General features: G+C 48.2%; 1 protein-coding gene across 7 annotated transcripts in view; it reads right to left on the reverse strand.

Annotated features, from left to right (window-relative positions):
- CA5A (carbonic anhydrase 5A) overlaps positions 1–13338 on the reverse strand; it is a 31749-nt gene that overhangs the window by 10077 nt on the left and 8334 nt on the right. For all 7 annotated transcript variants that reach the window (XM_036231541.1, XM_036231536.1, XM_016129502.2 and 4 more), the window contains one exon: positions 1743–1861. In XM_036231541.1, the coding sequence (XP_036087434.1) occupies positions 1743–1861 (119 nt within the window). The remainder of the gene's footprint in view (positions 1–1742; positions 1862–13338) is intronic.

Raw genomic sequence — 13338 nt, forward strand, 5'->3', positions numbered from 1 at the left:
CCTTCGTTTTTGCTAAGCCCAAACTCGGCATCAGGGTTGGTCAGACGACAAGAATTTAAATCAGGGGCAGGAGCCTGGCTGGGAAAACAGGCTTTTCTGGGTCTCTGGTGAGCTAGAGGCAGAGCCAGCATACCTGGGCCTGGCTTCAGGTTCTCTGCGATGATACCGTGTGGTGCTGTCCATGCTTGGTTGGGCTCAGAACCTAGAAGGGACCTGAGTGTCCTTATATATTTCCTTCTATGGGCATAAGGTCTTTCTGAATGGTGACCCGAGCCCCAAGTCTGCAAGGACAGAGTTCAGAAAGCCTCCAGTTTCTCATGGTCAACCAGACTCTCCCCATAAAGCTGCCGGATTCGGGGTGGAGGGATGGAGGTGGGGGTGAGGGTAAGGAGGTGGAGGCGTCTGCTGAATGGCTTGGACCACGTGCGCTCTGGGCAACGCCTCACTCCGAAGTGCCAGTGTTCTTAGCCATGCGCACTGGGGACAGTGAGGCTGGCCAGGCCTCTCCCTGCCCGTCCTGCTGGAACCCCCGACCTGCTGTCCTAGGGCACTCTCCCAGAAATAGAGACAGCAGGGCCCGTGACCCAATTGCAGCCTTCTTCCTTTACAGACCCCACCTTTGGAGCTGACGCTGCCTCCCAAAACCTCCGCAGAAAACAGCACCCTGTCACATGACATACATTAGAGGCAAGGCCAGGAGGGCTGACTCAGAGGGAGCCCTGACAGGTCCTATCTCTGATCTTGGCCTCTATGCTAATAAATTACAACAACCTCCTCTGTTAAAATATCTGTTCATTAAAACCATGGTTCAGATACACAATTATGAAGCTAAAAGTTGTGTTGTCAAATGAAAGAGGGTAGGTTGCAAGCCAGTGTTCCTTCGTTTTTGTCATATTTATAAATATGTATATAATTATAACAATAGATTAACTCCCAATTTATAAGTTGTCTCCAGAGGTCACCTCTGGGGGTGTGATTACTGGTGATTTTCATTTTTTGGTTTGGTTGGACTCTAGCTTGATTTTAACTACAGTATTACTCCCATAATAATAGCAACAAAAATTTAAAACAAAAATAGTTTATAACTTAAACCACATCCAAAAGTCAGGTGGTGTGATAAAGTGAATACGGCAAAATGTTAACTATAGGATCTGGCAGCCTCATGGGTTCTCACTGTACAGTTCTTTCAAATTTTTTGTATGCTGGAAAATTTTCATAATAAAATATTGGGGAAAATCTATCAGGCAGCACCATAACTACAAAAACCGGTCCTCAACATTTTTCTCTGCTCGTTGTTTTTCCTGACTCTCATTTTTTAAATGTTGTAATTATCACTTTGTTTTAAGATGATCACTATTGTAAAGATTCTTAGATTCTCAGTAGGAGGCCTCAAATGCTTCAAAGGACAGGAAGCTGCCAGTTCATAATCAACGACCAACAACCACATGGCTGAGTGAGAGGCTGTTCTTAAATCTCAGCTGTCTGGCTTTGCCACCTTACATAACCACTCAGAACCTCAGTCTCTTCTTCTGTTAAATGAAAGTGCTAATAAGTTCCCTCCCCTTAGGATAGCAGTGTGATCGAAAGGGTAGGGTGGCCAATTGTTCTGGTTTGAGCACTGAGGGTCCCACATCCCAGGAAATCCTCTCTTCCTGGGCCACCAGGATGGTTGGTCACCCTACAGTGAAGCCTGGCATGTAGAAAGCACCCACATATTTGCTGCTAGGATGCTGTCTACGAACCTCTGCCGGGTACACGCGGTCATCCACCGTGTGCTCTGAGCCCCACTCATTCACTGCTCCCCAGTGGAAGTGGAACTGCTTCAGTTGGTAGTGGTTTTCCAAGGGGCCACCACTAATTCCTGAAAAATAAAACCAGTGGAACTTCTGTGTTAGTTTGTCTGTTAGTTGGACTGGGGTGTTTCTGTGATACTGTCTCTATTGAAGTCTCATGATTTCACTCTCGAGAGACTGACGTCCTGCTGAAATGACAAACTGGAAGGTGGGCACCATGAACAGTGGCTCCTGCCTGTCTGTTCACTTCTGCCCTTGTCACCTGGCCCTGGGCCTGCCAACATCACAGTCACAGCATAGGCTTGAGCGAATGCAGATTCCAGTGCTGCCACCAGGGGGCGGTAGGGACCCTCAACCCCTGCCTGCCGCAATAAGGCAAAGAAAAACATTTCTGAGATGCATGCCTGCCCATCTTATAAAATTTCCAGACTTCCTTAATTTAAAAAAAGAAAGATATCTTTTGAATTAAAAAAAGCAGCATAATTCCTATCGTCAAATAATTTCATAAATATGTAAAGAGCAAGCTTTTAAAATAAACAAATTCTGAGATACGGCATGCTGTTCTCTATGCAGCCCCTGCTCAGTCTAGTCCCGCTTGCTAAGTCACCCCACATACCCAAATGGCCTCCCCGAGCTGCAAGCTTGACGTGCAGGGGCTCAAATGTGAGCAATTTGGGTCTCAGCTGTGGAATTGTGGGTACCTTCCAGATATCCAGGCTTAGGGCTGGGACTCCTCATTTTAGGGACCTCTGGGTGGCTCTGATGCACATGGCTTAGCCTGTCTCCAGCTTCACTTTGCTAACAGATTTCCACGAACAACTGATGCAAATATGATGGCGACTGTTGGACAACTCGCTTTAAACTGAAATGAGCATGTGCTACGGTGATGGCTGGGATGAATCTGGAAGAAACGGCAGAGCCATGGAGTGGGTTCCAGGGTGGCCTTGCTTACGTCAACTCCTCTACATGTCAAATACTACTGGCTAGTGGTATTTTCCTTTTGGTTTTTACCATAAAAAGTATTCGTAGCAAAAAGCACTGAACTATAAACAAGAAAACAGGTTCAGCTTATGATTCTGCTTTCGGTCAAGTTGTAAAGTTTCCCACCGTCTTCCTTGACTTGAAATGATGGTGTCGGTTCAGAGGTCATTAGGGTCTCATTAGTCATAAAGTTCTGTGGTTTCATGAGGTAATAGTCTATTCTTAACACACACTCATGAGTTACATCTCAATTTTTTGAAATACACAGAAATAGCTCTTTCTCCAGCAAGTATATGAAAACATATTAAACCATAAAGTCTGAATCCACTGGTGGCCAATAGCACCGGGGAGGTGAAGGAGGGAAACCTCCCAGGGTAGGTTTAAATTGCAAGACTCTAATGGGGATTTTCCGGGGCTAGAAATACAACAGGGGTGATTTTTTTTTTTTTTTCCTTCGAGGGGTAAGGACACTCCAGCAGATTGGCCTGTACAGTTTTGTGTTGTATTTTAATTTATGAGGCGAGGTTAAAAACATTTCTGGTAATCCCTGGGGTATAGCAATGGGAACTAGGATTTAAACCCAGGACTGACGCCAAAACTTGTGCCCTTCCACTTTATCTTTCAAAGTGCAAAATATAATCTAAAAAAATTGCAAAACTATGAAACAGAGGCAGTGGTAATCTTTGTGTCTTATATCCATGGTGGAAAGAGAGTGGAGAGTGTGTATCACTAGCCAGCCAGAGATCTCGTCCCACCAAAGTGCATCTCTTAGTGACCAAGAGGGGATCCTGAAAAGTGAGTCTGCCTGTCGTCTGACCAGCTGTCCTCTAGGAGATGCCCTGGACACTAAGAAACCGAGACTGGCAATATGCTTACTTGAACAGAAGTAACCATGTGGATGTCCATGCATGTCTGTATCATCTTTTCCAGAAAGAAGTGCCAGAGGCAGGAATGATGGGTGTTTTATCTAAGCCAGGGACAAATTGAATTGGACACAAACTGGTGGACACAATTTATAAGGCTGTGAATTAAGTACCATCCAGTTGATTCTCAAGACAGGGACCATTTTTGTCTTATTCATTATTGTATTCTCAGCGCTTAGTCTAGGGCATGTCCCTTGGAGGCACCCAGTGAACGAATGAATGAGATCATTCTGCTCATTGATTGGCTTTTCACTCAGTCCGTAAGCAGGTCTGTGTGCAGTAGCAGAATCCAGCCTTTCCCGTGGCAGCTTGGGAACTGGCTGGGATTTATAGGGAATTCCACAGAATGATAGAATTACTTAAAGACTTGGATTTGCAGCTAGCTTTAACTTGCTGTGTGAACTCGAGCAAGTTGCTCAACTTCTCTGAGCCTCAGCCTCTCCACCTGTGACACGATGGGTGTTAGCAGAATAAACAGTGTTGGCAGGAAGAGTACTTCGTATAGTATTGTCAAGTGAGGATGATGATAATGATGCTGCTGACTTTCAAGCACGCAGCTCCTTCATCTTTAAAAAAAGGAATTACAACCTGATTGGTTCTTGTGCCCCTTCCAGCTTAAGCATCTGAGAATTCTATGTAGGCTCATATAAAAGGTCACCAAAAATAATGATACCAACTGCATGAGGCATACATCCACCACTAGCTGGATGTCTGCCAGATCCCCACCCAAAATAACCTTTAGAAAAATCACTCTCCACTGTTGCCGAGAGTAGAGAGAGGATCCGAGGCTGCTGGGATGGGAGGGGGCTTGTGAACACTGACCATTACTCCTTCCTCTGGCAGGTAAAGAGCTGCCGAGGTCAGAAGACTTTCCCAGTGTCACTCTCTGAGTAGGACTGGGCTCACAGACCACAGCTCCATGCTCTCCCTGACATCAAACTGCCTCCAGAATTCTTTACTGAAGCGGACTTTCTCCAGTCAGACTTCAGCTTGTCTGCTTCCAAAAGATCCAGTAGCCCATTTAAGTGAGAGAATACAAATGGAAGTCGGTCCTTTAAAATCTTGGAGTTCTCCTGCTGCAGGAAAGAATGTTTCTTTTCAGTGGGGTCTCCAGAATATGCATCTCTTTGGAGCTGACATCTGGTCATTTGAACATGAACCAGGGACTTGCTGGAAATCTGGGGCTAAGCAAACTCATAACAAAACCCCCAAAAGACTGCTTGCTGTTCCTCACTAGCTTTGTAATATGCAAATGAAAATAAGGAGCTAAGCAAAGCGTGCTCCTTAACCTTAGGTTGAGTGAGGAGGAAGGTCTGGGGCGGGCTGGCTGGCTGGTGGGCGCTCTGGTGCAGGCTGTGGGAATATAAACTATAATGTGGGCTGGGCTAGAGCGGCCCCCTGTGGCCAGTCAGTGGAGGCACATCAGGATCTGCCATTCTGTCTGATGCGGCCTCACTCCTTTAAGTGCTTTTCAGAAGAGAAAAAGAGCACATCAAAAAGCACGACGTTTAAATTCAAGAACGCCAGCAAGTACGGACTCCACAGAAGAATCTCACTGTAACAATGTCTCTCAAATTAGACCTGACCGGCTAAGACAGCCTACTAGGAAAGTGCCTGTGTACTTATTTAAAAACTGGGAAAGCGTTTTGTCGCCCTTTCAGTAGGTGGTCGGGAGTGGGGTCTGGCACCATCTCTTCCAAACTGAGTGATCTTGGTCCTGTTACTGATCCACTCCCAGCCTCAGTTTCTCAATCATTTAAAATGCGATGATCCTAGTGCCTACTTGCAAGGATTAAATTACAGGGGAAATACAAAGTTTTTAGCATGACACCTGGCAATTTGGAAGCACTCAAAGAACAAGACTCCGCAGTCATTGACATGTCTCTGATATGGGATAAAATAGCTGATTAAGGAGAAAAGGCTCTCATTGGTCAGCATCTCTTGTGTCCTGGGGGCTGCGTGGGCAGCTACTGCTGTCAGTCAGCTCATGTAACTGTCAGCATCTGGTAGATAGTTAATATGTGCTGTAAACTCTACTACCTGACAAGCCAGCTTTTATTGAGCACTTGCTATGTGCTGGACATTGTGCAAAGCATTTCATGTTCCCCCAGAAAACATATGACCTCCTCACAATGACCCTGCAGCAGGTACTATTAGCCCATTTTTGAGAGAAAACTGAGACTCAAGGAAGTTAAGTCGCCTACCCCAGGTCACCTAGTGAACCCAACCCAAGTCTGCTTGAAGGTCCAGCCCCTGAGCTTACACAGGCTCAAGCCAAATTCTGTTTGTTTGTTTTTTAACCAGGAACACTAGGAACCCAATTTAAGGTTGCAGCTGCAGATTTACCAAAAAAAAAAATCTCAAAGTGACTTTTCATAATGACAACACAGTAGTATCAAAGTAATTTCCTTTAATAGGACAATTTTCAAAGGCAAGCACCATTTGCGAGAAGGGGGCCTTTAGCTCTCCAGCCCCCAACCCCCAGACTCCTCCATCGGCAGGGTCTATCCACAGAGCTGAGGCCATGCATCACTCCAGCGTTCTCCATGAGCAGATGCATCTGAGACATAATCGGGAAATTGTATCAGTGACTGCCAGACCCTCCAAATACCCCAAGGACAGATGACATGGAGGCTGATTCCGCACTGTGATTTGCTCGATACTACTGTCTCCGTTCTTACAATGGTGGCTGTTAATAGCCATCTATTTGCGGTTCCGTGTTTTCACCAGAATAAGCAGGCTTTTGGCAGGCACGGTTGTTTTACGGCTTAAAATAAGTATAAGAGACGCTTGAGATGTTCTAATTAGTCAAAACTGTAACTAAGATGCTGCTGAGGATCAGCCTGTTCTTGGTGCCACTCTGAGATTTAACTAGTGTTCCGAAGCTGTAAAGCTCAAGGGCAAAAGGCTTCCGTGTGCTCTCAGGACCCAGAAGCTCTCTGTAACGCCCTCCAGGCAAGTGGGAGCCATAGCCAGCCGCCAGTAAGCGGTCAGTGCTTGTGGGGCGCAACCCTACCCCCAAGAGCCTAAGATGAAGGAATCCAGATCACTCTCTGGGAGTTAAATTCAAAGATCATCACATATTGGCTCTGGTTTTAAAGCCAGACAAACTTGAGCTCAAATCCTGGTTTCACACAGTGTGGCTTTGCACGGGTTGTTTTATCTCTTTGTGTCTCAGATTTGACATTTGTAAAAAGATAATGACACCTGCTTCATCGGAAAATGGTGAGGACCGAATACAGTGATGCTTACAAAACTCTCCCCCACAGAGCTCCCAGCACTAGCAGGACCTCAACTAGCAGTAGCACTTTGTTATTACTGGCATTATTGTTCTTATTAAAATTATCATCACCGTCATCATCAAATCAGAGATTTGCAGTCACCTGAAATAGCCACTATTTCTCCCAAGTTAGGACCTGCATGTAAAGACATTGAAGGGTAAACATATCTTAAGAGAGTGTCCAGTAGAAGGGGCTCAGTCTGCCACAGAAGCATAAAAGAGGAAAAAGCATTCATTCTTTCAACAAATATTCATTGAGTTCCCACTATATGCCACAGCCTGTGCTGAGGATTGAGGGTCGAGAGGGAGATTGATGCAGATGCCACCCGGCCCTCCTAGAACTCGGAATCAAGAGAGGCAGGCAGACAGGAAGTGGGTAATGAATGTAGGCGGTTACAAGAGTTGTGACAGGCATGGATGGGGTGCTTGGCGGGGAACCTAAATGGGCTTAGGGTGTCCCTGAGGAAGTGGTGGTTCAGCTGAGCCCCAAGAATGAAGATGGAGATGGTTGGTTCTAGGCAGCCGGGGACAAGAGGTAGAGAGGCCACTGGAATAGCCCAGATGGAAGGCCAAATGGCTGGAAGGTAGCGTTTGTGCAGAGAGCAGTGAAGGGTGGTTCGGAGGGGTACAGGGGTGGGCACTGGCAGGGGGCAAGTAGGGGAGCCTTCGCCAACATACTTTGAATGTCTGGTCTTGAAAAATGGACACATCATGTAAGATTCACCCAAGCCATCAATGGCTTGATTCCTCCACTCTCCTGGCCTGAGCCCAACCTCATCCCGTAGGCGGGTGTGCAGGGAGAAACCGGCTATGTGCGTCCTCTCCCGGTAGTAGTATACCAGCCTACCGTGGTAGAGCCGTGTGGACCCCGAGCATGTTGGGGCGCCTGGAGCCTGAGTGCCATTGCCCACTGACATTGTTTTCAATCACAAAGCCAACGTCAAAAGTCCTGAAGAGTGACAGTCTTAACGGTAGGCTCGCCTGTGTTAGGGAAATCTAGTGGGCATCTCATTCACAAAGTCCTCCAATTCTTCCGAGGCCTCCACCGAGGCTCCTTTCAAATTTTTCCTCTTTCTTGTCCCCTTTCCATTAAGTCTCACCCACCTCTCCCTCCCTTCTTCTCTCTAGGTGGTCTCCCCAGCCACACACAGGCCTGTTCCTCCTCCGCCTCCTCCCCACATGCCATACACAGCCCACTGTCTCCTCTGCCTTGCAAAACGCTCAGGAAGAGCAGTGGCCTGCTCTGTTCTACATGCCAGCCTTGCAAACGTGGTTACTAGGCCCCCGGTGCTGAACCACGAGAGGGAGCGGGATCCGCAGGCCATGTCTACTGTGAGAACAGGAGAGGGAGTGGCAGCGCCTGCATTCTCCATTCTCCACCCGGGACTTAGTTTCTCTTTACCTTTTCACGTATTTCCTAACTTGAGATCTTTGAGCAAAGACTGCATCTGGGAAGGTTCTCTGAAGTAGCGCATTTCCACGCACAGTAAGTGCTTAGTAAATATTTGTCGAGAGAAAACGACCTGAGCCACTCTATTGCAGACTTATAATTGTGGCTTCTTGTATGGAGTAAGACCATTTAATTCCTGGGTGGTTTGGGGGAGGCAACGGTGAGCAGTGTTCCTAGCGATAGAGAAGGAGAACAGGGGTTGGAAGCACATGGACGTTACATGCTAAGAATTTCAGAGGGGCCTTCCGTTTCCCAATTGATTCCTGTTCAGCATTTTGTCAGACACTTCCCAGGACGCTTGGCGGCAAGGTGATGATGAATCACAGGAATGTTCGGGAGCGTTGGCACCAGATGGGGACTCAGCCTCACTACATGTGCCTGGGAGCCCTCTTCAGCCTCAGCGGCACTCCAGATGCAGGGGGAGGCTGGGGGGACGGTGCCATCGGAGCGTGGGGTGGGGCCCCGGGAACAATGCAGGGGAAGAGGAAGAGTTAAGTGCAGGAAGGGGTAGAGGGAAGGAAAGAGGAGGGGAGAACAGTAGGGAAGGAGGAAGACACCATCAAAGAGTTGGGCCAGTGACATCGCCTGGCTTGGCCAGGTGCGGGAAGGAGGGATTGCAACTGGAGTGGGCTCATGGGCCCTTGTGGGCAGCGCGTTTTTCTAGGTGGGGATTATTATTCTGTGGATTGGGTGAGGGGACAGGCTCAGAAAACCACACTTTCACCCAACCTCCAAATTAACACCTCTGCCTCCCAGAAACAACTCATGCCTGAGAGAAGAAATGAATAATCATAATAAAAACAAAAGTAAATAAATAATTGCCAGTTTACAAATTTGTAGTGAAAAATAACTGCCCCAGGATAAAAGTGTGATAATCTTGTTCTTTCATCCCAGTCAAGGTGTCATCTTCAGACCGTGTAGCCACAGTCTTCTTCCTGACACACGGGATTCTCTTCCCAGAACCACCTTCGCCCTTTGTGCATAATCTTGGAACCACCAGTTCATGCCTCACTGCAGGCACCTCACCCAACCCCACCAGTGGAAGCGTCCCCTGGGACCATGGTTCTGCATGGAGAGATGGCAAAGTAGTTCTTGCTGCCGAAATCATGACCCATCTCCAGGCCCAATCTCCAGCCTGCCTTTCTCGAGGGGAGCCCCAGATTTTTCCAGGCAACTCCCTTTCGGCTTATGTGGGCTGAGTCAGTTTCTTCGCCTTGCACCTGAAGATCCCCATCTGATGGAAGTGAATTCTGGCCTGTCAGTCATGCATTCACTCCAGGAGCAAACATTCCTTCAGCTCCTGCGCTGTGCTCCAGCTGCTGATTCTACAGTGGTGAGTAGCGCTCACGGACTTCAGCTCTCAGAAACTGTGCCCAGCTGGCACCTCTTGGCAGTGGGTACAGTTATCAATTGTCGTTTAGAGGATAAAGGCCTTTTGTCCTCTTATCAGCCCCACTATACAAATCACTTAAAATTCACTTCCATGTTGAAAGGATCCTTAGCAAGCTATGACTCCAGCACCTGATGTCTCAGTTGCTGATTACTGTCCTGGCAAGTGAGGGGCCCTTTAGAAGGGCTGCTCGCCCGTCACCATGGGGCCTCCAGGCTTGGAGTTTCCATTTGTCCTCCTTTCAGCCGACTGACCAGGTCACATGAGTACACGGAGTCCTCCATAGTCAGAGAAAGCCAGGCTCAGCCTGGCCGGCAGCTGCTGCTTCTCTGTGTTCACTCTTGAGGAAAACATTACAAGAGCACACAGCCAGAGCCTCGCTTTGATCATTTTATTTTGAAGGAACCACAGTAGGCAAAGCCATCATTGATCAAATGCTTAATTCTCCTGGCACGGAGCTAAGCGTCTCACATGGGTCCTCTTTTAATCCACCCACCAATCAGCCAGTATCACATTTAAGTTTATAGAGGTGGAAACTGAGGGTCAGCGAGGTCAGATGACATGTTCTTGCCACCCAGCTGGTAAACAGAGGAACTTGCCTCATGCCCTGTTCTTTTGGCCCCACAGCTGGGTCCTCACCATCATGCGGTCCACCCCTTACCCTTGAGAAGTAAGATGGGTTGTTACTTGGGTGCTGGAGGGCAGCCCAGGACCCTTTCCCCCACAAGAAGAAGAGTCTAGCATGGAAGACAGAGGCATTTTACCATCTGCTGGGCTACTCGCTCCACCCAGCTGAGTGGGGGGGCCGGGGACAGCAGGACATCTTAGTGCCCTGGAGCCAGGCCCTACGCTGTCACGGGACTGAAATGCACTGGCTGTTTTCTGGGGCAGGTGAGGAGGGAGTAGGATTTGGACACAGCTTCGGGTCGAATGTCGATACGGCTGTCCTCTTCTGATTAGTGAGAATATTTATCTATCTCTTGGGGTTTTTGTGAGAATTAAAATGCCTTGAAACCATGCCCCGATTAGCACATCGATTAGTCACAGACGAGCACTAGCGGCAGTGGTGACTATCACTACTGGCAGTAGTTTAGGATATGGTTCACAGAACACAGGGTGTCTTCTCAAGGAGAACTGGGATCGATCTGTGGTCTTTGACCCTTGACCTTTGATGCATTTTCTGCACTAACATGCCCAGCAGGTGGAAGTGGAGCTGTCATTCCTTATGCAAAGGATCACGGGCTGGGCTAGGACAAGGGGTCTTCCTCGCCTGTGAAATGGTTTGTGGGGTTTGGTGGCTGGGGGCTATTTGAAGCTGGACCTATTTTCCCTCCCCGCCCCCCACCCCCCTTCTGGTAAAGCCTCTCCCTGCTCTGCCAGCCCTTTCTTCTTTCTTCCTTGGCCTCAGGGCCGCTCACATTCCTTGGGAAGTGCACTGCCTCCACCTCTGTTATTCATCCCTGCTGGCTGGCGATAATCTCCAAGTGCTTGTATCCCTCGCCCGCTGGAAAAATTGCTGGAACCTTCCACGAAGACGGAAAAAGTCCTCAGCCTCCCGGTTACGTTTCGCTTTGGGTTTCTGGATCCTGCCTATCAGCGTTGCCCGATCTCAGCGATCGCATTTAGCCCGTGTGTTCCTGCTCCGCTCACTTCCTTTCGTGCTCATGAGGCATTTCCTTTCTGTGCATCTAGGTTTTTAAAAAAATCATGAGAGAGTCTCATTATTCTGTTTCTTCCTGTAAAAAAAATTTTTTTTTTAGTACTTTCCATCTTTCAGCTGCGTTTTCCATTTCTGTTGCTCCTGGCAGCTCCTAATTTCCAATAGAAGTGAACGAAAAAGATAGAAAAATCTGAAAAGGGGGGCGTCTAGAGGCTGGAAAATGAGCTGTAGAGATGGGGTGGCGGCGGGGCGGAGTGGGGGGGCTGTAGGAGCATGGGAAATTGAGTAGGAGAAAAAGAATAAACTGGGCTTGGGGGAAAATGACAAGTAAAGTAAAACCAGATTGGCTTGTGTGGATACGAGCCACAGGGGGAATTATCCAACTAATTTATGTGGCCGAGGAGAGACACTCAGATAATTCTTTCGGTCTGTGGCAGGGCGGGGTGGGTCCCTTTGAACCAGACTGAGAAAGTGATGAAGAAGCCAAACAGTGGGGTCAGGACTGGGTCAGTGACGAGGCCTGGCTGCAATAACGGGCACAAAAGCCTTGGACTTTGAGAGCCATGAGAGTCAGGGAGGGCTGAGGTCAGCTCAGGGTCAATAGCAAGGACATCGGACTCAGTGGAGACAGCACGGAGTGGGCCTCTCTGGCCTGGCCTCACTTCTGGGAACAGCACCCTATGGTTCTCCCCTCTCGGCCTCACCTTGCTCCAGGGCGGCTTACCCTCAAAGTCGCTGTGACTGGCTCACCCAAGGTGAGTGACCGAAGCTCGGCGATGGGAACCAGCCGTGGAGCTGATGCTGCCGTTGCTGGGACATGGGCACTATCCCTTTGTGCCACTCTATTGGGAGGGTGAGGAGGGGCTGTGGGCTGCCATCTTTGACCCATTTGGGGATCCCCGTCTGGAATAAACCCACCAGGGGAAGGCAGAGGCAAAAGGGGGAAGATGTAGACTCAGCTGTGTTCTGGACTTTTCAGATCTGAGACAAAAAGTTTTCTTCTTCTTTGCTTAAGCCAGTTTGAGTTGAGTTTCTACCACATGCAACACAAAGGAAGTCTTAACCAGTACAGTGAATGCCTTGCTTGGCGAGCAAATTTGAGATCTGAGGCAGCAGGACTGGAGGGAAGAGAGAATCAGATAGTGACGTGTGAGACGGGCTCAAATCGCCTCCTCAGAACTGATTTTCCATATCTCTTCCCAACTCATGATCAGCAACTTCGCATCGTGAGCTTGAAATTGGCCGTGCGGGTGGGTTTATACCATGGAAAGTGGCAAACATTACAAATCATGGCTTCTTGCCCTGTTCCCACCTCACACCCCAGGAGGCCAGTTGCTAAACATTTACCAGCACTTGGATAGCCATATACTCAAAAGGGCCAGGCTTATATGGGCCCGGCTTCTAGTAGGATGGGTCTGAGAATCTTAAAGCACCACGCTCTGACCTTCAATCTCTAAGGGTCAAGTTAAACTGATCATTGCAAACGTTCCCTCCACCCTGGGTGGCACAGACCCAGCCTATGGCTGAATTACATTTGAGCAAAGATTAAAAGGACTGAAACTGTTGATTCTCCAGCTGTCTCCCTTCTATTTCTTCTCTCTTAGTCACTCTTTATTTGTCTACTTGTGTTAAGACTCTTGGAAACAGGTGACCAAAACTTAAATCAAAGTGACTGAAGCAAAAAAGAGATTAATTAGTCCAGAGGCTGGTTTGGTTTCATGCACAGATGCATTTAGAGGCCCTGACAAACCCTTGGGCCTCCATTTTGCTCCACCTCTCGGCCTTACTCTCCTCTGAGGCCCAGGCTTGCAGCTGACCCCAGCACAGTGCAGGCAGAAAGAGGTTCTCTTTCAACATTTCC

The sequence above is a fragment of the Rousettus aegyptiacus genome, unplaced genomic scaffold (genome assembly GCF_014176215.1).
Source record: "Rousettus aegyptiacus isolate mRouAeg1 unplaced genomic scaffold, mRouAeg1.p scaffold_m13_p_14, whole genome shotgun sequence".
NCBI lineage: Eukaryota > Metazoa > Chordata > Mammalia > Chiroptera > Pteropodidae > Rousettus > Rousettus aegyptiacus.